This window comes from Chionomys nivalis, chromosome 1 (genome assembly GCF_950005125.1).
Source record: "Chionomys nivalis chromosome 1, mChiNiv1.1, whole genome shotgun sequence".
Classification (NCBI taxonomy): Eukaryota; Metazoa; Chordata; class Mammalia; order Rodentia; family Cricetidae; genus Chionomys; species Chionomys nivalis.
In genome coordinates this window covers 137044374-137069680 of record NC_080086.1, presented here as the reverse complement: position 1 = coordinate 137069680, position 25307 = coordinate 137044374, and the positions used below count along the sequence as shown (strand labels likewise).

The 25307-nt window shown below is 50.8% G+C and overlaps 1 protein-coding gene across 1 annotated transcript; it reads left to right on the top strand.

The window, feature by feature from the left end:
* The first annotated feature begins 10363 nt into the window (after nucleotides 1-10363).
* On the top strand, nucleotides 10364-25272 carry Garem2 (GRB2 associated regulator of MAPK1 subtype 2). Its single transcript, XM_057792858.1, has 6 exons — nucleotides 10364-10549; nucleotides 13371-13511; nucleotides 19150-19280; nucleotides 19821-20882; nucleotides 21612-21781; nucleotides 22633-25272. Exons 1-6 carry the CDS (start codon nucleotides 10438-10440, stop codon nucleotides 23651-23653), a joined length of 2637 nt encoding a protein of 878 aa, XP_057648841.1. The 5' UTR covers nucleotides 10364-10437; the 3' UTR covers nucleotides 23654-25272.
* Nucleotides 25273-25307: the final 35 nt, after the last annotated feature.

The window sequence follows — 25307 nt, the reverse complement described above, 5'->3', positions numbered from 1 at the left end:
GCAGACTTACAGCTGCTTTCTGTTTGTTTGCAACGAGGTCTCAGTGTAGCCCAGGCTAGCCTTGAGCTCGATTGTCCTGCCTCTACCTCCGCTGTACATGTGTATAGATAGCACTATGCCACGTCTTAGTAGAGAGAAGAATACAACACAAAGGTATGCTGGGATTAAAGGTGTGACTTCACAGCAGTTCTGGGCTGTGTTTCAGTGTTGCTTGTGAGGCTAGAACTGTGACCCAAAAGACAAGGCCAAAGGAAGACATCCTATCAGCTGTCCGGCCCTATGAAGATGACTGTGAAGGAGGGCTCCTCCAGTTCTGGAAACTTCCAGGAGAGACTAGAGCAGGACATTCAAGGTTGGTAGCTGCTGTCTTCTTTTGCCCTTGCCTCCAGGTTCCACTGCTTGGTGGTGGCAGGCACTGTGACAATCACACACCAGGCAGAGCAATGGGCGAATTTGTTTTCGTCTGATTATATTTGTCTGTGTTGTGGGGTTTTTGTTTCTGGGGTGAGAATGATTCTGCCCCCCCCCACCACCACCCTTCTACTTCTTCTCCTGATTTAAATGACTTCACCAGGACTTTAGCATCTGAAGTTCTTTGCTGTCTTCACCGTCAAGTGAGGAATGTGAGTTGCCGTGTGGGTGCTTGGAACCGAACCTGGGTCCCCTGAAAGAGCATCAAGTGCTCTTAACAACTGAGCCATTGCTCCAGTCCCAATATATTGATAGTTTTCAATCTAATCCTTGTCAGGCAGTGGTGGTGCATGCCCTTAATCCCAGCACTTAGAAGTCAGAGGCAGGTGGAGTTGTGAATTTGAGGTTAGCCTGGTCTACAGAGTCAGTTCAGGACAGCCAGGGCTACACAGAGAAACTCTGTCTTGAAAAACCAAGAACAAAATAAAAATAAATGAATTACCGCAAATACAAAACAAAATAGAAAAGTAAACTCTTAAATTTAAATATATATGTTAGCCGGGTGGTGGTGGCGCACGCCTTTAATCCCTGCACTTGGGAGGCAGAGGCAGGCGGATCTCTGTGAGTTCGAGACCAGCCTGGTCTACAAGAGCTAGTTCCAGGACAGGCTCCAAAACCACAGAGAAACCCTGTCTCGAAAAACCAATATATATATGTGTGTGTGTGTTAAATATATATTTTTATAGATAACATATATGGGAGTTTTGCCTGCATATATCTATATGCCATGTGTGCCTGGTGCCTCCAAAGCCAGAAGAGGGCATTGGATTCCCTGGAACTGGAGTTGCAGAAAATTGTGAGCTTTCATGTAGGTGCTGGGAATAGAACCCAAGTCCTCTAGAAAAACAGTCAGTGCTCTTAACCATGGATCCAACTCTCTAACCCCCTAGCTAACCCCACATTTTTTTCCTTTTCTGAATTAAGTTTTTGGCATCATGTTATCTTAAGGAGTCATTCCCCAGCACAAGGCTGTTTAGATCCTTATTTATGTTTTCTTCTAGTTTGATAGTTTAATTTGGGGTGGGGGTTCGAGACAGGGTTTCTCTGTAGCTTTGGAGTCTGTCCTTGTAGACCAGGCTCTTGTAGACCAGGCTGGCCTCGAACTCTGCCTCCCGAGCGCGGCATTTTGGTTTTATTTACCCATTCCCACTGGTACTTGTCTCAGCACTTCTTGCGGTAGAACAGCCTGTCCCCTCTGCTTTTGTCAAAGATTGGTTACCTTGGTGCAACCACTGGGTGTCAGTCTAGGTCAACAAAGGCGATCTGTTGGATCCTTCACCAACTCATCGGCTAGATTCATGTCAGATAACCAAGAATTTGCTGTCATGGAGGCCCAAGACGCCAAGTTCACCTGAAGTATCTATCCAGGCAAGTGTCGTTCAGAGAGCTCTGGAAGACCACTAGCATGAAGCATTTCACTGGGAAATAATGTGAGAAAATTTTAAAATCATGAATCTTTTGAAAAAAACAACTCAATTTAAAAGCAAGCCATGAGGGCTGGTGAGATGGCTCAGTGGTTAAGAGCACTGGCTGCTCTTCCAGAGGTCCTGAGTTCAATTCCCCGTAACCACATGGTGGCTCACAACCATCTGTAATGCAATCTGGTGCCCTCTTCTGGCCGGCAGGTATACATGCAGGCAGAACATTGTATACATAATAAATAAATCTTTAAAATAAATCATGAGAATCATGAGATGATAATGAAGTCTCAGTTTACAGGTGTCTCAAGAGCCAGGGAGATGGCGTCACACGTGACAATATTGACACATAAGCCTGACAGAGTCACCTAAGACACTGAGATGAACAAACTGTGGGGGACCTGGTTCCTTCAGGGAAAGGGACCCGGAATGTCCTGTAAGTCTCAGAAGCCTGCTGACCCCTCTTGGTAGCCTCATGACCAGAATACCCTCTCCACTGCAAACTTGCTTACTGCAGTTCCTGTTGCCTGAGACAGTTCCTTTTTCCTTAATGTCCTCCTGTCACTCTCCTGCCCAACTGAAATCACCCTATAAAACCCCAACTTCCTTTTGGGCGCTGCTGTTCTCTTGGAGACTGGCAGTTCTTGCTTTAAACAAAAGCTTTACCTTCTGGCCTCAGTGTGGCTCTTGTTGTCTCGTTCTCTTGTTAAGCCTCAAGGAGAGAATCAACTCCTAAAAGTTGTCTTCTGACCACCACATGTGTGCTGTGGCATGCATGCATACACACACACAGATGCACGCATGAAGGCAGCCATGTGCAAATAAATAAAGCTGGGCATGATAATGTGTGTTTGTAATTCCAACATTTGGGAAGCACAGGTGGGGAGGCCACTTTTGAACATGAGCTACACAGGGAGACACTACCTTTAAAAAGATTTCAGGACTTAATTAAAATGACCTTGATATGAAGATACAATAGAGGAAATAGACTCATCAGTTAAAGAAAACATTAAATCTAACAAAATATCCATGAAATATGGGATACCATAAAAGGCCAAATCTTAGAATAATAGGTATAGAGAAGGAGAAGTTCAATTCAAAGACACAGAATATTTAACAAAATCATAGAAGAAAACTTTCCCTACCTAAAGAAAGACATGCCTATGAAGATACAAGAAGCTTACAGAACACCAAATAGACTGGATCCAACATCAGCAAACAAAGTCCTCTCGCCACATAATAATCAAAACACTAAGAGTAAAGAAAGAATATTAAGAGCTGCAAAAGAAAAAGGCCAAGTAACATAAAAGGTAGACCTATCAGAATTACACCTGACTTCTCAGTGGAGATAATGAAAGCCAGAAGGTCATGGTCAAGCATTATGCAGACATTAAGAGAACATGGATGCCAGCCAGACTACTATACCCAGAAAAACTGTTGATCACCATAGAAGGACAAAACAAGATATTCCATGACAAATCTAGATTTCACCAATACCTAGCCACAAACCCAGCCCTACACAACCCAAGGAAGATAACTACACCAACAAAAACACAAAAGCTCAGAATTCTACAAGACTTTCAAAGAAGAACGGATACCAATACTCCTCAAATTATTCCACACAATAGAAACAGAGGGAATATTGCCAAACTCTTTTTATGAGGCTACAATTACCCTGATACCCAAACCACAGAAAGACAATACTAAGAAAGAGAATTACAGACCAATCTCACTCATGAACATTGATGCAAAAATACTAAATAAAATACTAGCAAGGGGCTGGAGAGATGGCTCAGAGGTTAAGAGCATTTCCTGCTCTTCCAAAGGTCCTGAGTTCAATTCCCAGCAACCATATGGTGGCTCACAACCATCTGTAATGGGGTCTGGTGCCCTCTTCTGGCCTGCAGGCATACATGGGAGGAATGCTCTGTATACATAATAAATAAATATTAAAAAAAATAAAATAAATACTAGCAAATCGAATCCAAGAATACATCAGAACCATCATCCACCATGATCAAGTCGGCTTCATCCCACAGATGCAGGGATGGTTCAACATACAAAAATCTGTCAACGTAATCCACCATATAAACAAGCTGAAAAATAAAAACCACATGATCATCTCATTAGATGCCGAAAAAGCATTTGACAAAATACAACATCTCTTCATGATAGAGGTCTTGGAGAGAGCAGGGATACAGGGAACATACCTAAACATAATTAAGGCAATATACAACAAGCCAACAGCCAACATCAAACTAAATGGAGAGAAACTCCCAGCGATTCCACTGAAATCAGGAACAAGACAAGATTGCCCACTCTCTCCATAACTATTCAATATAGTTCTTGAGGTCCTAACTAGAGCAATAAGATGCCAAAGGGAGATCAAGGGGATACAAATTGGAAAAGAAGTCAAACTCTCACTGTTTGCTGATGATATGATAGTTTACATAAGTGATCCCAAAAATTCTACCAAGGAACTTCTACAACTCATAAACGCTTTCAGCAATGTAGCAGGATACAAAATTAACTCAAAAAATCAGTAGCCCTCCTGTACAGAGATGATAAAAGGGCTGGGGAAGAAATCAGAATCAACACCCTTCACAATAGCCACAAATAGCATAAAATATCTCGAAGTAACTCTAACCAAACAAGTGGAAGACCTGCATGACAAGAACTTCAAATCTTTGAAGAAAGAAATCGAAGAAGACTTCAGAAAATGGAAAGACCTTCCATGCTCTTGGGTAGGCAGAATTAACATAGTAAAAATGGCAATCTTACTAAAAGCAATCTACAGATTGAATGCAATGCCCAGCAAAATCCCAGCAAAATTCTTCAAAGACCTTGAAAGAACAGTACTCAATTTCATTTGGAAAAGCAAAAAACTCAGGATAGCCAAAACAATCCTATGCAATAAAAGTACTTCTAGAGACATCACAATCCCTGACTTCAAACTGTACTACAGAGATACAGTACTGAAAACAGCCTGGTACTGGCATAAGAACAGACAGGAGGACCAATGGAACCGAATAGAAGACCTGGATATCAATCCACACATCTTTGAATACCTGATCTTTGATACAGAAGCAAAAAATATCAAATGGAAAAAAGAAAGCATATTTAACAAGTGGTGCTGGCATAACTGGATATCAACATGTAGAAAAATGAAAATAGACCTATATCTATCACCATGCACAAAACTCAAGTCCAAATGGATCAAAGACCTCAACATAAAACCAGCCACACTGAACCCCATAGAAGAGAAACTGGGAAGTACACTTGAACCCATTGGCACAGGAGAACACTTTCTAAATATAACACCAGTAGCACAGACACTGAGAGAAACAATAAATGGGACCTCCTGAAACTGAAAAGCTTCTGAAAGCAAAGGACACGGTCAACAAGACAAAATGACAGCCTACAGAATGGGAAAAGATCTTCACCAATCTCACATCAGACAGAGGTCTGATCTCCAAAATATACAAAGAACTCAAGAAATTGGTCATCAAAATAACAAATAATCCAATTTTAAAAATGGAGTACAGTCCTAAACAGAGAACTCTCAACCGAGGAATCTAAAATGGCTGAAAGACACTTCATGAAATGTTCAACATCCTCAGTCATCAGAGAAATGCAAATCAAAACAACTCTGAGATTCCATCTTACTCCTATAAGAATGGTCGAGATCAAAAAACACTGATGACAACTTATGCTGGAGATGTTGCGGGGAAAGGGAACACTCCTGCATTGCTGGTGGGAGTGCAAGCTGGTACAGCCCCTTTGGATGTCAGTATGGAGATTTCTCAGAAAATTAGGAAACAACCTTCCTCAAGATCCAACAATACCACTTTTGGGTATATATCCAAAGGATGCTCAATTGTGCCACAAGGACATGTGCTCAACTATGTTCATAGTAGCTTTGTTTGTCATAGCCAGAACCTGGAAACAACCTAGATGCCCCTGGACTGAAGAATGGATAAGGAAAATGTGGTACATTTACACAATGGAGTACTACACAGCAGAAAAAATGACAACATCTTGAAATTTGCAGGTAAATGGATGGACCTAGAAAGCATCATTTTGAGTGAGATAACCCAGACCTAGAAAGACCATTATCATATGTACTCACTCATAAGTAGTTTTTAAACATAAAGCAAAGAAAACCAGCCTACAAATCACAATCCCAGAGAACCTAGACAACAGTGAGGACTCTAAGAGAGACATACATGGATCTAATCTACATGGGAAGTAGAAAAAGACAAGATCTCTGGAGTAAATCGGGAACATGGGGGCCTTGCGAGATTGTTGAAGAGGAGGGGAGAGGCAGGGGGAGCAGAGAAAAATGTAGAGCTCAATAAAAATCAATTACAAAAAGAAAATGCAGAAATGTAATAACAGATTTTGTCACTGAAAAAAAAAGATTGGATCCCTAGTTCTCCTTGTGACTCTAACATTTCCTTCCTTATAAGAAATTAAAATATGACAAAAACTCCTCTGAATAGGCTCCTAGTTACCTCTCTCTCTTGGTTTTTCAAGACAAGGTTTCTCTGTGTAGAACAGGCTGGTCTTGAACTCTCAGAGATTAGCCTGCCTCTGCCTCCCAAGTGTTGGTATCAAAGGAATATGTCACCACCACCCAGATTTTTTTTTTATTTTTTATTTTTTGAGACAAAGTCTTTCTGGCTGTTTTGGAACTATGTTGATTAGGAACTCACAGAGATCTGATTGCCCATGCCTCCTAAGTGCTGGGATCAAAGACATGCACTACCACGGACAGCTTACATTCCTTTCTTAGAACCCGACGTTAAGGCTGAGGATGGGATTGGACAGTAGAGGCTTCCTTCGAAACTGCGAAGACCTGGGTTTAATGCCCAACCCCACAAAAAACTGGGCATGGTGTTGTGCTCTTAGAACCATAGCACTAGGGAAAGGTAGGAGGAGCAGGGATTTAAGGTGATTCTCAACTACTTCGCAAGTTCCTGGTCATCCTGGGCTCCATAGAGATGTGGCTGAGTGATCTATCACTCATCCAGCGTGTGCAAAGTCCTGCATTCAAATAACACATACACACAGACACACTCCACACACAAAGCCATACTCATATATGTTTAGCCACACACACACTCCCATGTCCTTGGTTCTGCTCACTGAAAAGGCTTAGAAGCTATACCACATCCTGAAGAGTGAGCCTCCCAGCTCTCAGAATGTGAATCCATGACTCTCCTACTTAAATGGACCATATGTCACCGGAAAAATGGCCGATGCCAGACTTCAGGCTGTGCACTTGGAATATCTGAACGTTCTGCACAGAAAGGGATGTGTATGAAAATGATACCACAGACGTGACACCTCCATCCAGGGGTAGGCAGTCAGGTGACCACATGGCCTTTCACACCTGCTTTCTGGAGTCTAGGTTACGCCTATTGGCCTGGCCTCTACTCCATAAACTGTCATACAGTGTAGTGTGACGAACCTTTTCCTGGGGAGACCCAACACATGCATATCTACTCAGGGAGCCCAGGACAGACCTAACTCCAGATATCACCAATGTTTAGCTTGATGAACCAAGAGTTTTATTGGGGTTACTTACAGGAGTACGAGTGAGGAGTTACTTATAGGAACAGAAATGACTCAAAGACAGCTACATCACCAAAGCCACCCCAGCATGGGTGACAGCTCACTACAATGGGAATCCAGAGCACACTGCACAGCCTGCAGCAGCTCACCAGGTGCCTCAGTTGGTCTAAACCTCAGTTGGTTTGGCTTCTTCCAAGCAGTTGGTCTGAGTCTTTTTGCAGCTTGGCTCTGGGGAGGGGCCTAGTGAGCTGGATCAGTTTCAGGGATTTCCTGACGTTCTTTTGAATTGTTTACCTTCTTGCTTAAGGAGTTTCCCTGAAGTATAAAATGTTTTGGGGCTGGAGAGATGGCTCAGAGGTTAAGAGCACTGGCTGCTCTTCCAGAGGTCCTGAGTTCAATTCCCAGCAACCACATTGTGGCTCAGAACCATCTGTACTGAGATCTGGCGCCCTCCTCTGGCGTGCGGGCATACAACGAGGCAGAATGTTGTATACATAATAAATAAATAAATCTTAAAAAAAATAAAATGTTTCAATCTCGGAGGAATTTGTTACTCGATGTGGTGACTTGGTCGCTCACATCTTTAATCCCAGCACTCGGGAGGCAGATAGAGGTGGATCTCTGTGAGTTTGAGGCCGGCCTGGTCTACAGAGTAAGTTCCAGGACAATCAAAGATACACAGAGAAACCTTGTCTCAAAAACAAAACAAAACAAAGCAACAACAACAGCAACAAAAAACAACAAAGAAAGAAAAAACAAAAGAAAGAATAAAAAACAAAAACAAAATAAAACCATGGAGCGATAGTGGCACATGCCTTTAATCCCAGCACTTGGGAGGCAGAGGCAGGTGGATCTCTGTGAGTTCAAGGCTAGGCTGGGATACCAGGACAAGGCTCCAAAGCTACACAGAGAAACCCTGTCTCAAAACAAACAAACAAACAAACAAACAAACAAACAAGCAAAACATATGGTTACACTCTTCAAGAGACCCTTCACCAGGTAGAAAAGTAATAACTTTCATGGCTCCACCCCCTTTAAAATATTTCTAGAAAATAATACTTAACAAATGCTTTCGTTTTTAAAATTACATTAATTGGATTTGGAGAGATGGTTTGGCAGTTAAGAGCACTTGTTTCTCTTGAAGATGATCTGGATGCATTCCCAGTGCCCAATTGGTGGTCCCTGGGAAGTGGAGGCTGGAAAAGTCGGGCTGAACCCACAGAAGAGTTCCCCGGGGGGCTACAGGTGAAGGTGGTGACTGGGTCCAGGTGGGTAATGGTACCCATCCGCTGGGCACAGGAAGTTGTTGGCAGACTTTGTTTCTCTACAGCGTGACGTCACAAGCCTATGATTCCAGCTGCTTGGGGGACTTCGGCAGAGAAGGCTTGAAAGTTCAAAGGCTGGCTGTGCTAGACAGGAAGTTCAAGACCAGCCTGGGCAATTTATTGAGTCTTCCCTGAAGACCAAAAGTGAAAGAGGGCTGGTGATATAACTCAGTGGTAGGGCCCTTGTTCAGCATGTGCCAGGCCCTGGGTATGAAAAAAATGAAAGGAAAAAGCAGGAGAATGAGGTTTCTGCTCTTGACACTGGCTCAGGGCTGTAATGCCCATTGCGCTCCGGGATGTTAAGTCAGGAGAACACGAGAATGAGCCAACATAGACAACACACACACACATACAGAGAGAGAGAGAGAGAGAGAGAGAGAGAGAGAGAGAGAGAGAGAGAGAGAGAGAGAGGCAGAAGACAGCGACAGAGAGCGCCTTGTCTCAAAGAAACCAAAACAAATAAAAAAGGTGTTATCTGATGTCATTTCCTTTGAGGTTAGGTCAAATGTCATCAAATGTCAGATGCATCAGACAAAAGGACTTGTATATACACGCATGCAAATTTCTTGAGTGCACGGAGTACATGGAGCCTCTTAAGGACCAGCCTAGGGACCAAGATCCTCTGTGGGAGCCTAGGTAGTTTGGATGCTCACCTTAATAGACCTGGATGGAGGTGGGTGGTCCTTGGACCTCCCACAGGGCAGGGAAACCTGATTGCTCTTTGGGCTGAGGAGGGAGGAAGACTTGATTGGGGGAGGGGGGGAAATGGGAGGTGGTGGCGGGGAAGAGGCAGAAATCTTTAATAATTTAATTAATTAATTAATTAATAAAATATATATATAAAAAAAGATCCTCTTCTTGGAGGGCATTCAGCTACGACCCACCCGTACCTGCAGAGGGCGCCGCAGACACACCGAGGGGAAGCGAGCCCCAGGCTGGGTGCGAGGCCATGGCCAGTACAGCTTCTGCGCAAGTCTTCTTCCCTAAGGGAACTCCTGAGTTGCATCAGGAGCGGGATGAAGGTTGATGAGGAAAGCAGAAAAGAAAGAGTAGATGAAAAAACGAGTTCTGCTACTGACCCCAATCGCTCAGGTGCCTGAACCTGTTTCTCCATCTATAAAGTGGATGGGGGCGCGCGGGGAACGGGGGCGGATTCGGAGAGTGCTCTTACAAGGATTCGGAGACAACTTAGATCCGAAGTGCCACCTGCCCTCTCTGCTCCTTCCCAGCCTAAGCATCCTCGCCGCCGAGCAGTCAGCCGCCAGTTTGGAGTAGCCGATTGGGTACCGCAGCAGGGATGGACCCGGACTCCACGAAGTCCTGGCACAAGGGGACACCTAGGATGCCGTGCCAGAGCCCCACCCGACCCTGTTCTCCCCCCACCCATCCTCCACCCCAAGAGCCCGGTCGCCGACCATCACCTGGGCATTCCCGAGCGCGGGCCTGGCGGGCGGGGCGCGGGGCGGGGATGGGGGCGGGGGCCGGGGCCGTGGAGGAGGCCGGCCACGTGACTCTCGCAGCACTGCCGGGCTGCCAGGCGGGGAGCGCTGCTAAGGCCCGGGTGGTGGCGGCGGGCGCGGAGCCCGAGCGGCGCGGTGCTGGCCGTCGGGGCCCCGGGACGGCGGCTCCCGGAGAGCTCCCATGCCATGGAGAAGCTGGCGGCCGGGCTGGCCGGGCTGCGCTGGAGCATGGGTGCTTTCCCGCTCGACCTCATCGTCAGCCGCTGCCGCCTGCCCACGCTCGCCTGCCTCGGGCCAGGTACAGGGTGCCCAGGGAGGGGACGTTGTGGAATTGGGGGGGGGTGTGTGTGAACGGACCATCGGGACGTCTCACGGATGGAGCTGGCGGGATTACGAGATGCACTCGGTCCCGGTCCCTGCCCTCCCTGTCCCCAGAGATGGGAGTCTCGCCTGTCTTCTGGGGCAGCTCCCGGGACAACCCGAGCCCCTGAGCCCGGGGAGCGCTTTCTGGCCCCATCTGTGCACAGGGTTAGAAACTGGAGGCAGGGCTGGGAGAAAGTTTTCTGTTCCCTCTGGAACCAGTAGCACTGCTGAGTCTCTGGGCTGATCCGTCGGTGCACCCCGCTTTCTTGGAGCTTGTCGGCCCCTGCCCCGGCCGCACCCCCTTGATCCCTTTGTCTCCAGCCTTTACCTTCAACCTCTTGCATCCCTTGGACCTCTATGTGTCTTTTCCCTACTATCACCGGCTAGTCCCTTTTGGGGGACTTGAACCGTCCTTTGGCATCCTAAGGTCCTCTGGTGAAGGATAGGCTACTCTCAGGAGAGGCCTGAGTGAGCGGGTCTCCTTAGGCGCCCCCTCCCCCCAGCACAGGACCCTCGCTCCCGCCCTCCCTCGTCCTGTTTCTCCAGCAGTCTCCCGGTATTCCGATGATGGGACCGGGACCTTATTTGGGAGAGCTTGAAGGCTGCACAGAGCGAGAGGACTGTAGAGTTGGGGGAAAGGGGAGCTGTTTGACTGGGGGAGGGGCGGGAGCCGGGGCTGGCAGCCAGGCCGGGGGGTTTTGTGTGTGAGAAGAATAGGGGTTTGGCCCGCGTTGGCACACTCGCTTCCCTGAATGCTAATAGGACTCTTGTGCTGTCTTCTTGGACTGGCAGTCCTTCCTCTGTCCGGCAACAGCAAGAACTGGGCACCGTGGATACCAGGCAGCTCTGTGGGACATTGGTGTTCGGGTTCATTAGGCAGGAATACCTGGTAGGGCAACTCTTGCTGGACCTTGCTCACCACTCAGTGTGTGATCGCAAGACTGCAGCTGGGCCGCGTCTGCTTGTGAATAGGAAATTCGGCCCTAGGTTCTTCCTGCTCACTTCCCACGCATCTCTTTGGCACCTCTTTCTTTCAGTTCTTTTCTGAGCCCTTCTGTATAGGCTAGGCCTCCTCTGCTGTCTGCCACACCTGTGCGTCCCATTATAACCAACAGTTTCGTGTCTTCCACTGGGCTCCTGGCTTTTGGGAGAGGACCGGACAAAGATCGTGGACATTGATTCACTGAATGAATGAATGAGCAATAGTGTGTGATGGCCTAGCTGTCTATGACAGCGTTGCTATGACTGTAGTCGCCATTAGAGTATGAATGTATATTTGAAATGGTGTGTCCTGGAAGGTCCCCTCGTGGGCATACATTCGGGAAGTGTCCCTCTGTGCGATATTGAGACTGAGTTTTGCTGTTTGGGTGACAAGCGTTTGAACTGTTGGTGATGGTGGCCCCTGGCTCTTGGTATGTAAACCAGTGTGGCTTCTGCCTGTGTCCCTATAGAAGAGTGGGTGGGGCCTAGAAAGAGCTGGAAGAATTGGAGAGAGCAGACCTTCATCTCGTCCAGGAGCTAGAGAGCTGAGGAGGAAGACGGACAAACCTCCCCTGGCATGCTCTGGTGTACACATTCTCACACACAGAGCGGAAGATCCTCCCTTGAAGGCCCTGGATACCGCACCCATTCATACACACCATACAGACATGCTTTATGAAACCCCCTCTGTCAGAGCAAACCATTTCCTATTTGTTTGGCTGGTAGAAAATTTGGTGTGTGTGTGTGTGTGTGTGTGTGTGTGTGTATGTGTGTGTGTGTGTGTGTGTGAGGGGACTGGGAAGGAGACATCCCCACCCCCACTGTGTCCACCAGCTGCATCCAGGATACGCCCCATCAGTCTCCTGGAAGCTGGGCTGCTAGTCCTGCTTCCCCTGGAAACGGTTGCTGGGGATGGAGCCTCTTGGGCCCAGACCCCTCCCCGACTCCAGCACCTCTGCCCCAGTGCCACTTTCCTCAGCCTAGGTTCCCTCCTCCTCCCCAATTTTGCTTCCTAAATCCCCTGTACATCCTATCCCGACTTTAAGAAATTGCTTTCCAAGATGAGATCTGGGTGTTCAGGATTAACTCCCCCATCCTTTGAGGTCCCATGCCTGTGAGACTCTGTGGCAGTGGGTGGAGAGAGTGTCTCTCTGAAAGATCCACGAGTGGGTTCGTGTGAGCTTTGCCATTCTGAGCCAACAATGACTTTCTGAGCTCTCATAGCCAGGGCCCACAGGGGACAGATCCCTTCTCAGTCTCTTCCTTGTCTAGCCTGGGCACTGACTAGGCAGGATCCTGCAAAGTCTCTCATACCCCACCCCAGCCTGATGTCCGCCTCCCCCATGTCCCTACATGCCCTCAGCTCCTTGCCTCAAACTTGCTTCCTCCAGCCTCCTGAGGCCTGAACACGCCTGGAGGGCAGAAGCTGGCTGGCTCAGCCTCCTCCACTGGGAGTCCCTAGCCCCAGCTTGGGCTGGGACAGCAGACACTCCAGCAGAATGATGAATGAGAAGCTGTGAATGCGATAGTCGCTGAGGCCCCGTAGGGAGCCAGAGCTTTGAGGCTCAGGCCGGACTCACAACCCAGAGGCCACAGCTGACAGCCCCTTACTGCCCCCTCCCCGCCCCCGGCGTTGCTGACCAGTGCAAGGATCACGGGGTGCAGTCCCCAGGCAGGGATTTGCTGATGAAGTGTGTGTGGGGGTCACCAATCTTTTCTTTTGTTTCCTCTCCTAATCTTCCCTCTTCTCTTCTTTCCATCTCTTCCTTTCCCAGGGGAGTGCGCGGAGGGCGTCAGTGAGCGTGACATCCTGCTGATCCACTCCTGCCGCCAGTGGACGACAGTGACAGCCCATACCCTGGAGGAGGGCCACTACGTCATTGGGCCCAAGATTGACATTCCCCTGCAGTACCCAGGTGTGCCCAGCTAGTGCCAGATGGCTCAGGAGATGGGAGAGACTGGGACCAAGGGTGCGGGGTAATGTGTAACAGACGCCATTGATGGGCGCCCTTCCTCGGAGCTTCCTGGATGAGCTAGGACCTGCTAGTGGGGTGGCCGCTAGGGGGCTTGTGCTTCGAGCTAGGGCTGAGGAGTATCGATGCTGTTTCTGAAGAGATGGATCTCGGGTTTACAGACTTTGGAGTCTTGTTTTATATCTTGGAGACAGGTTTTTACCATACAGCTCAGACTGACTTTGAACTCATGTCAAGCCTCTTTTTTTTTTTTTTTTTTTTTTTGGTTTTTCGAGACAGGGTTTCTCTGTGGTTTTGGAGCCTGTCCTGGAACTAGCTCTTGTAGACCAGGCTGGTCTCGAACTCACAGAGATCCGCCTGCCTCTGCCTCCCAAGTGCTGGGATTAAAGGCGTGCGCCACCACCGCCCGGCTATGTCAAGCCTCTTGCCTCAGCCTCCTGAGTACTGATTATAAGCCTGACCCACTGTGCTAGGTCACATTTTATTTTTAAATATTTTTTGAAGTAATGGTTAAAGATAAACACATCTCTTTTCTTTTTCCCTTTAAAGACAGGGTCTCACTCTGTAGATAAGACTGATCCCGAAATCACAGAGCTCTGTCTGCCTCTGCCTCTCAAGTTCTGGGGACTAGAGGTGTGCACCACTACAGCTGTCAAAATGTACCCACATCTCTAAGGCACACAAATCAAACTTTATCCCTAATTGGAGAGCTTCAAGACTATACCCTAAGCTGCCTTTAATGTTTTCTTTTTAAAAAAATATTTTTATGGTTTATTTAACTTTATTTTATGTGCATTGGTGTGAAGGTGTCAGATCCCCTGCAACTGGATCTTCGGATAGTTGTGAGCTGCCATGTGGGTGCTGGGAATTGAACCCGGGTCCTCTGGGAGTACTCTTAACCACTGAGCCATTTCTCCAGCCCCCCTTTAATGTTTTCAAGTGCAAACAAAGGGAATGTCTGCTAGAGCCCTCTCAGTACTGAGTGCTGGGGCCAACTTGTGGCTGCCTCTCAGCTGGGCTACTTTTTCCCCCAGTTTTGTGTTAAACATATGGTCTTCCTGGATTGGCTCTTTCAACAATGCAGAAGTGGCATATTTCTAAAGGATTTGCTAACTACCTGTTTTTATGTGTGTTATATTTATTTTTTATTTGTTTGCAGTACAGGGGTCAAAACTAAGGCCTCATGCATGCTAGGCTTGCTTGCTAGTGCTCTACCACTGAGGTGCAACCTCAGCCCTCATCTACCTTTTTGTTTTAATTTTTGTTAGATTTTTATCCATTCGTTGTGTGTATGTGCGTGCACACGCATGTGCGTGACAACACATGTGGAAATCAGAGAATAATTTGCAGATTCTCGTCTTCTACCATGTGGAGCGAGGAACCAAACACATTTCTTCAGGCTTGGCTGCAAGCACCTTTATCATGGAGCCGTCTCCGCTATCTTTTTGTTTGTTTGTTTTGTTTTTCAAGACAGGGTTTCTCTGTGTAGCCCTAACCGTGCTGTCCTAGAAATCGCTCTGTAGACCAGGCTGGTCTCAAACTAACAGAGATCCGCCTGCCTCGGCCTCCTGAGTGCTTGGGATTAGAGGCGTGTGCCACCACCACCCGGCTCAGCGATCTTTTTATTTTGAGGCATGGTCTTGATAAATTGCCCTGTAATCCAGGCAGGTCTTGAACTTGTGCTCCTCCTGCTTCAGTCTCTTGAGTGGCTGGGAGTTACAGTCCTGCACCGTGCCACCAGGTCTGGCCCTGTGTGTTTGGTTAAAGGTTTTCTTTGAAGAAAGGGTCTACTGCCAAAAGAAAGGGTAGCACTTCGATTCTGCTGGTAATGACCTGCTGTGGGTCATAGAGCTACTCGGAGGAGTCAAGGCCAGAACCCAGGTATCCTAACCACTGGGCTTGTTGCATCTTGCCAGCACTGTGGAGCTGTTTTCCCCAAGGTGCCAGCCCAGTGCCATTCCAGAAATGTCTCCATGCAAGCCCAGGGCAGCTACGTCCAGTGCATTCCTGATCTTGGAATTTTTGTTCTCACCACATCGCTCCTTTGAACAGCTGGAGAGTGAGGCTCCAATTCTGTGCTGTTCTGCACAGCTACTGTGCCCCGCCCCCAACAAGGACTTACCACTGCTCTTTCTGGCCTGGCCCTCCCTTGAGTCAGCGGGACAAGGCTTAAACCTTGCCCCAGGTTTGATCTCTTCACCACACACTTGCAGGGCTGGCTTCTACTTGCAACACCCCAGGGAGGAAGCTGCCTCAATGGTCCGACTGACTTGGGGGAGGGGGTCTGTCTTGGCTGTAGGCTTTTGGTGCCTGCTCAAGCTAGAAATTCCCCTCGCTGAGAATTTGGCATTGATTGGCTCGTGTTGAGATCCCTACCTTCTTGGGCTAAAAATAAAGCCAGCAGTTTGGGAAAGCCTTCACAGACATTGGAACCATTTCGGTTGTATCTTTAAAATCCTGAGAAACCAAGTCACAGAGCTCCCAGCAAACCGTGAACAGAGGGAGGGAGGAAAGCCCCCATCCATTCACCCATCCATTTTGATGCCTCCTTAGTGAGCATGAGAGGTGGGGACAGGACAGTGGGGTGACAGCTGGCCTGCAGGGCCTCTTCCGCTGGGCGCCTCACTCACTTCATGGGAGCGAAACGAGGGGGCTGGGCCTCCAAAGAGGCTCAGAGTGCAGGCTCCACGCTGAGCCCTCTCAATGAATTAATAATGGCACTGTCCAGGCCGGCTGTGGCCAGGCGCAGCCAGCGGGGGAAGGGTGGGACTGGGGGCGCTGACACTGTGGCTGCCCTCTGTCTCCAGGGTGCCGGGAGTCAGGGTGACTTGGTGTCTAGAGACATCCGGGTGCTATCCGAGGGTCCTCAAAGCTATTTCCTGAGCCCTGGTCTTGGACTCTGCGGAGCCCTAGTCAGGTGAGCCCCGCCTCTCAACTCCAACGTGAGCCACATAATATGCATCCATTTTACGTATAAGAAACCAAAGTCCAGATAGTAAATGATTTCACATGGCGATTGGTGGCACAGCCGAGACGCCTGATCGATCGTCCCACCTACCAGCCGCGGTACCGAACCTAGGCAGGAGCAGCCGAGGCACTACCGTTGTTCTTTACCAAGTGCGCGAAAGCTCGCTGTGTGGGTCAGGTTTTGGGAGCAGTGGGAAGGTGCTTTTGACTGGAAAGGATAATCAGCATAGTGCAGATGTGTTTCGAGACTGCAGAGTGTGACAGTCCCCAGATCCTGCAGACTCTGCTTGCCTCTGACACCGTTGTGGGAGGCAGGAGAGGAAGCTATAGGACTGAGAAGGTTTCTAGAGGCCAAAGCATGACTCCCGGGAGGCCTCCTCCCTTCCTTCCTCCCCACAGAACTGACCCGGCTGCGAGGTTGGGGGGTGGCGGTGCTGGATACCATGGTTACATCGATCTTCCTGCCACATCCTCCCATAATCCAACCCAGACTGGGCTCCAAATCTCGCCACAGGGGGCAGCAGGCATTTCTCCATGCCTGGCTGCTTGTGGTTGAAGTATGGGGGTTCATGTAGGGGTGTGGAGAGGGAGGAGACTGCGGCCAGTTAGCCGGCCAGCCTCGGGGCTCCTGCTCCTTCACGCTGGCCCCTCCTCATTTTATCCCCCCCCCCCAAGCCTTGGGCTGTAGCATCTCCTCCCTCTAGTGTCTGGGAGGTGGAGGCTGGACCACGACCCTCACTCCTGCTTGCTCCAGGGCACCACCCATCCTCCCTTCTTTTTCTTATTCCTTGGTGCTGGATGTTGGTGATTCAGGCCCTGCCCTTGGCCAGAGGCTCTTCAGGCACCAGGGTCGCTTAGTCTCCCTCCACCTCTGGTTGGACTTTGGGAGGGGTGGGAGCCGTCTTCACTGTGTGTGGGCATTTTTCTGGGTCATGGGTCCCCAAAGGGTTAAGGCCCTCTTTCCCTCGTCCCTAACACACCTGCCCCACACAGCTGTACTGGTGCTTCAGGCTGTTGCTCTTCGTGGTGTCCCCACACATACAAGTAGCACTGCACCGTGGAGCACAACCTGAGGCTCCTTAGTTGGTCTTGCAGGATCTGCCTCCACCATCTTCCTCTTTTGTTTAAAAAAAAAATTATTTATTATGTATACAATGTTCTGTCTGTGTATATGCCTGCAGGCCAGAAGAGGGCACCAGACCTCATTACAGATGGTTGTGAGCCACCATGTGGTTGCTGGGAATTGAACTCAGGACCTTTGAAAGAGCAGGCAATGCTCTTAACCGCTGAACCATCTCTCCAGCCCCATTATCTTCCTCTTGGTTGCCAACGTGGAACAGTTGGCCATCCCCATAGCAACCAGTGCACGATGTGTATGGTCCTCAGTCCTTTCCTTCTTCACTTCCCTCCTTGTGTTACCAGGGCCTGAGGAGTCTGCCTCCTGCGTAGCCCCTGGGTTCTCTCATTGTGTGCTGTTCCCTGGTTCTTCTCTAGGGTTTGTTACTGAATTGTTTGCTCGAGTCTTGCCAGAGTTCATTTTTTTTGTTTTTGTTTTTGTTTTTTGAGACAGGGTTTCTCTGTAGCTTTAGAGCCTGTCCTGCAACTAGCTCTTGTAGACCAGGCTGGCCTTGAACTCACAGAGATCCACCTACCTCTGCGTCCCAAGTGCTGGGATTAAAGGCGTGCGCCATCACTGCCCGGCTCAGAGTTCATCTTGGATTGCTGTATTTCCTTGCTCAAACTCCTCCAGGGGCCCCCATTCATTTTCTTCCCTGGTTTTATTTTGTGTGTGTGTATACATGTACGTGTATGTGATATTCGTACAAGTCTGTATGTCAGAATGTGTGTGGCCACATGTGTGTGCATGCACACTTGTGCAGAGGCCCAAGATTGACATCAGGTATCTTCTTTGTTTGCTCTGCACTTTATATATTGAGGCAGCATCTCTTCCTCAATCTGCACTTCCTCTCTTCTGCTGGTCTGGCTTGCCAGCTTGGTCTGAGGGCTTCCTCTCTCCATCTCCTTTGAGCTGGGATTACAGACCTTCAGCCATGCCCACCTAACTTTTCATGTGGGTGCTGGGGATCTGAACTCCGATCCTTGAGTTTTGAAAGGCGCAGCTTGTGGGTCCCCGAAGGTTTCTTTTCTTACAGGTGTGCCTCAGAACTTGTCTCCTCTGTCATCGCTGGGTACTCACCGTGTCACCTATGTCAGACTGTTTACAGAGCTGTCCATTCTGGAGGGGCTGTGGTAGTGACTGACACAGCCATGGGTGTGCCAGGGACGTGAGTGAACTCGGGAAACTTCTGTCCTTCCGTTCTTTCTCCATCATCCTCTCTGTGAGTTCCTCACCTAGTCCGGGCTCTTCACCTGGTGTGAAGCCAGAGCTGTTCTCAGCCTGTCTTTAAGCTCACGTCGGTAGGCATGACGGTGGGTGTAGCTGGTGAGGCAAGATGGACACTTGATATGGGGTGTCAGTATACCTGCCTCTGCCCACCTGAATTCCCAGAGGGACTGTGAGTTTAGGGCAGCAATTAGTCAGGGACCTGGGTGGTCCTAGGATGCAGACCTGGACTTCCCCAGTAGCCTGTGTCCCCCCCCCCCCACCATGCAGGCAAGTTCAAACTCCTGGAGCAGGCTCGGGATGTCCGGGAGCCGGTGAGATACTTCAGCAGCGTGGAGGAGGTGGCCAGTGTTTTTCCTGACCGAATCTTTGTGATGGAGGCCATTACCTTCAGTGTCAAGGTCAGTCCTGGCACAGGGTAGGATCTTCCCAAGCTCCCCGTCCCCCAGGTTGAGGGAGGGAGGGAGAGCTTCCGTGCACTCTTTGCTACAGTCAGGGCATGTCAGAAAAGCGGTCTGTTTGATTCAGTGGGCTGAAGGGCTTCCCAGGAAAGGTAGTGAAACAGGAATGGTGTGTGGAGGGGTCACGACCCGATGAGAACATTCAGGGTGGTCTTCTTGTCCATCAGTTCCTTTCTCCTTACAGTAGTCTTGGGTGGGTGAGGCATTGTTATCATCCCATATCGTCAAGATGGCTTAATAAAATCTGCCAATATTGAGCACTTTCAAAGTACACATCTATATTCAGAGGTAACTAAGGACCTAAGGAAAACGTTAAAGTCGCACAGCTTCTCTCCAGTCCGAGTCCAGTGCTCTTCCTCTTATGCCAGCGACAGCTGAAGCGGAAAGGACTGGAGACTCCGCGGAGCTTGGAGCTCAGCGATGTGTGACTTTCCTTTGGGACCCTGGTTCGGACCTCACCTTGTCTCTGGGATTCCCCAGGTGGTGTCAGGCGAGTTCAGCGAGGACAGCGAGGTATACAACTTCACACTGCACGCGGGCGACGAGCTCACTCTCATGGGCCAGGCAGAGATTCTGTGCGCCAAGACCACCAAGGAGCGCTCGCGCTTCACTACGCTCCTGCGCAAGCTGGGCCGCGCTGGGGCCCTGGCCGGAATGGGTGGCCCCGGGAGCATGGGGGCCGCTGGGGGTGGCGGCGGGGCCGCGAGGCCCGTCAAAGGCAAGATGCCCTGTCTCATCTGCATGAACCACCGCACCAACGAAAGCCTGAGCCTGCCCTTCCAGTGCCAGGGCCGCTTCAGCACGCGCAGCCCGTTGGAGCTGCAGATGCAGGAGGGCGAGCACACGGTGCGCGCCATCATCGAGCGCGTGAGGCTGCCAGTGAACGTGCTGGTCCCCAGCCGGCCACCACGCAACCCCTACGACTTACACCCGGTGCGGGAGGGCCACTGCTACAAGCTGGTCAGCATCATCTCCAAGACGGTGGTGCTGGGCCTGGCGCTGCGCCGCGAGGGTCCGGCGCCGCTGCACTTCCTGCTGCTCACCGACACGCCGCGCTTCGCTCTGCCGCAGGGCCTGCTGGCCGGGGATCCGCGCGTCGAGCGCCTGGTGCGCGACAGTGCCTCCTACTGTCGCGAGCGCTTCGATCCGGACGAGTATTCCACGGCCGTGCGCGAGGCGCCCGCAGAGCTCGCCGACGACTGCGCCAGCCCGCGCCGCGCGCGCCTCTGCCTGCCCGCGCCGCGCGCCCCTGGACTCGTCCGCGCGCCCGGACCACCGGGTCGTCTAGGGCCAGCCCTGCCCGCGCTCGGCGACGGCGACCAGGAGTACGTGAGCCCGGATTGGGCGGGTGCGACGGAACCCGCGGCCTCGTGCGCTGAGATCCCATACGAAGAGCTGTGGGTGCACCAGCCCCCCGAGAACCTCGCCGATGCCCGTATCCGGCCGCTGCCAGGGCCGGACCTCATCTCCTTCGGGACCGTGGGGTCCCCACGTCATGAATCCGAGGCACCGCCGCCACCTGTCCCCCCCAAATCCGAGGCGGTGAGTCAGCTCTGCTGTCCTCGAGGGAACTTGGGCTGGTTTTAGAGGGCCACAAAGATGGTGACACCCGGGCACCTGGAATGTGATAGGATGGCCATGGCCAAAGGGGAAAGGGAAACGGGGCAAGACCACAGCACACACGCATGCATGCAAGGCATGGAGAATTGAGAGTGAACTTGCAACAGGGTTACCCACAAAGCCCTTCATGAAGGTAAAGTTCCGAGGCGCAGTAAGTATAGGAAATGGTGAGGGATTTCCAGCAACCCCTCGACTTCTTGGGAGTTAGAATCGCATTATAGGCTCTGAAATGTTTTGCACTGAGGAAGATTTTTAACAGGTCCCCATTGTCTTCAGAATATTTCCCTCATCAGTCACACCTGTTAACACACTCTTTGGGGAACTTAATTTGGAAGGATGGGATCTAGATGACAGATCCTGTCCCTCCCTTTTGTCGCTCTTGTCATATACCCCCCCCCCCATATCTCTATCTGTCCCTCCCCCAATCTGCTAACAGTCATGGTGAATTTAAGGTGGAATAGGGGACTGTTGAGGACTGAGTGTGAGGGACAAAATGGGCTGGAGATGGGCCAGGTGGGTGGATAGCTGGGTTATCTAGCCAGGGCAGTCTCCCTGCTGGGTGGGGTAAGATGTCAGGGCCAGCCAGGCTCACCTGCTTGGGAAGTGAGATAAGGAGGGCCAGCTGCCTAGTGACACAGTCACCTTCTGCAGGTAAAGGAAGAGTGTCGCCTGCTTCATGCCCCTCCTGTACCTCCTCGGGGTGGCAGCAGCTGCAGCAGGCTCACAGGCAGCCCCCCAGTGCCGCCCCGCTTTCCCAAGCTGCAGCCTGTCCACTCACCCAGCTCCAGCCTCTCCTATTATTCCTCAGGCCTGCAGGATGGGTGAGTCACTGCCTTGGTCCCTGGCTTTGCTCAGATGCTTGGAGTGGTGGTGGGTGGTCATTCCCTGCACTGGGATTCTGCTGCAGGAAAAGCACCGTTTTTCTTTCCTTCCTTCCTTCCTTCCTTCCTTCCTTCCTTCCTTCCTTCCTTCCTTCCTTCCTTCCTTCTTCTTTCCTTTCTTTCTTCCTTCCTTCTTTCTTTAGATTTTTTTTTTGTTTGCTTTTTTGTTTTTCGAGACAGGGTTTCTCTGTGGTTTTGGAGCCTGTCCTGGAACTAGCTCTTGTAGACCAGGCTGGTCTCGAACTCACAGAGATCCGCCTGCCTCTGCCTCCCAAGTGCTGGGATCAAAGGCGTGCGCCACCACCGCCCGGCTCTTTCTTTAGATTTGTTGATTTTATTTTATGTGTATGTTTTGCCTGCATATATGTATGAAGATCAGAAGAGGAATTCAGATCCCCTGGAACTGGAGTTATGGATGGTTAGAGCCACCATGTGGGTTCTGGGAATTGAACCAGGTCCTATGGAAGAGCAGCCAGTGCTCTTAATTGCTGAGCCATTCTCCATCCCAAACCAGGGTCTTGGGCAAGAGCAAGTCCTCTTAACCACTGAGCCTATCTTCAGTCTTGAGATCACTATTTTCCAATTTGTACTTTCTCAGTTTAATTTCTCTTGCATGTTCTGATACGACTTGGGGACTTTGGGGGATTCAGGAGGGGCTCAGGCTTTGGGATTAGCAGGCTGGCTAGCTTTGGTGAGAGTAGAAGGCTCCTGCCGAGGGCTATGGGGTCCTGTGACTGTCACCACCATCACCCCCCCCATGTGTACACCCGTGTGTCTCTCTCTGCTTATAGGGCAGGATCCCGCAGTGGCAGCGGTTCCCCGTCACCGGATGCCTACTCCCTCTATTGTTACCCTTGCACCTGGGGAGACTGCAAAGCCAGCGAATCCTCTAGCCGTCCTCCCCCAGGACCCATGCCTTCTACCACCACTCAGCCCAGCCAGGCCTCAAGAGCCCTAGTTGAGCCTCCGAGTGGTCGGACCACCTCCCTCTTAGGGGCTGACACCCCAGTGGTTAAGAACTACCATGGCTGTCCACCTCTGTTCAAGCCCTCCCACGCCCAGAAGCGCTTTGCTCCATTTGGTGCGCTCAACCCCTTTTCTGGGCCTGCCCACCCTTCAGGTGCTCCAGCGGCCTCCTCCTCTGGGTCCACACCCACCCCTGGTGCCCTGGCTACCTCCAGCCCCACACATTCCCCGGGCCCAGGCCCTCAGGGCCAAGGTTACTCAGCTGCCCTGTCCTCCTCCCTGTCCTCCTCTGAGTGGCAGGAGCCAGCACTGGAACCCTTGGACCCATTTGAGCTGGGGCAGGCTAGTCCTCCAGAGCTGGAGCTGCTGCGCTGTCAGGAGCCCAGAGCTGTGGGGACACCTGGGTCTGGACCTTGCCTTTCACCACTTGGTCCTCCTAAGGCCTTTGAGCCTGAAGGTTTGGTGCTGAGGCAGGTCCCTGCCTCATTGTCACCAGCTGCCTTGCAGGGGCCCGAGACAGGAGGGACCCTACTCTTTCTCACCCAAGGGGGCTTGGAAGGGCCTCCTGGCAGTCCCCGGGAGGAAGCCACAGGCACTGGAGTGCGGGATGCACCCCCCTGGCAGCCACCAGCGGACTTGTCTGCACTCTCCCTGGAAGAGGTCTCGCGCAGCCTGCGCTTCATTGGGCTCTCCGAGGATGTGGTGAGCTTCTTTGCCCGAGAACGCATCGATGGAAGCATCTTTGTGCAGCTCAGTGAAGACATCTTGGCTGATGACTTCCATCTCACCAAGCTGCAGGTCAAGAAGATCATGCAGTTCATTAAGGGCTGGAGACCCAAGATCTGAACTGTCGGGCCAGTGGCTGCGCAGCCTGAATGCCGGGAGTGGAGAGGCCCTGGGGTCTCCCAGGGGCAGGGCCTCCTGCAGGAAGATCTGGGCCAAGACTGGGGCTGCTCTGTGGGTTCTGAGTGTTCCAGGGGAGACACAATGGGACCTGTGGGCCTCTGCAGCCAGACCTTGCAGGAGCAAGTCTTGTTTGTGAAGAATACTTGGGGAGGGGGCGCTGCTCTGCACCTGCCCCGGTGGGGCTTTTGCTGCCATTCCCACAGCAGGGTAAAGGTGGCCTGTGTGGCAACAGGTGGCAGAACGCCTTCCTGTGCCCCGCTGTAGCCTTTCAGACATCACACACTGCTCGGCCCTTTATGTTCAGGTTAGGGAGCAAGGGAAGATGGCTCAGCACTCAAGTACAGTTTCCCCAAAGTGTCCTCTCCTTCACGCTCTGCGGGCTTTGGCCTGTGGCTGCTCCAGAGTTAGGGGTGTGACTCCCGTCTCTGAAGTGCCCTCTTTCTGTCTGCTCCCATGATTAGGCACCTGACCCTTAGCACTGATGAACCCGCTACAGGCCTATGGCCAGCACTAGAGTCCCTGCTTTGGTCTTTGCTTTCATGTCATCACAGCTATGCTCTGGTTTTCCATGGGGCAGTCTGAGGACAGTTCCTGTGGGAGTGGCTGGATGCAGGCCAGCCGCTCTTCAGTTCTAGAAACATAGTGGTCAGATACTCCCCACTGTTAGCATTTCACTCTGATGGACACTCGGGGGGGCCCCCTGTGTGTCACTGGTACAGGACAGTGTGACTGGGAAAGGGAGGCAGGTGGCTCAGGAAAGCTACCAGCTCAGAGATCTCTGGACCCTTCAGTCTCAAGCATGGTGATCCGTATGACACCTAGAGGCCTGGCTAATGCAGACCCCCCCATTCCTCTCCAGCTCCTCTAACAAGAACCACACCCCTCGCGCCCTCTGGTGGGGGTGGGCAGAGGTGCAGTTTTCTCGTCTGCCTTCCCTGACCTACCTATTTATTTCTTGAGTTTCTTTATGAATAGTTAAGCCCTGCCCACACCCGTGCCTGTCCGAGGGGAACACTGATGCCGTGCTGTGTCTTCTCACAATTGATGACTCCCGAAGGGGTAGGGGAATAAAGGCTAGACCACAGACAGTGGAAAGTGTGGGGCCCTGGGTGTTGGCTAATACTGTTCTGGTGGAGGGCTGTGAAGACTAAGGACACCATATGTGCGTCTCTGAGCAGGGGAGGGCTTTGCAATGGTGTGTAGCCTGCTCTTAAACCTGAGACACAGGCAGCAGTCCTCACCCCAGTCTGTAAAACCACACCCTTCCACAATATCTTGACCCACTAGTAATTTTCTTAAAAAATTTATGTGTATTGCCTGCATGTATGTCTGTGTGAGGTGTGTGAGGGAGTCAGATCTTGGAGTTACAGACTAGTGTGAGCTGCCATGTGGGTACTGGGAATTGAACCCTGGTCCTCTGGTTCTTAATTGCTGAGCTGTCTCTCCGCAGCCCCTTCCCCTCACACCTGTTTTTCAAGACAGGGTTCCTCTGTGTAGCCTTGGCTGTCCTGGAACTCTCTTTGTAGACCAGGCTGGCCTTGAGATCTGCCTGCCTCTGCCTCTGGGATTAAAGGTGTGTGCCACCATGAGTCTT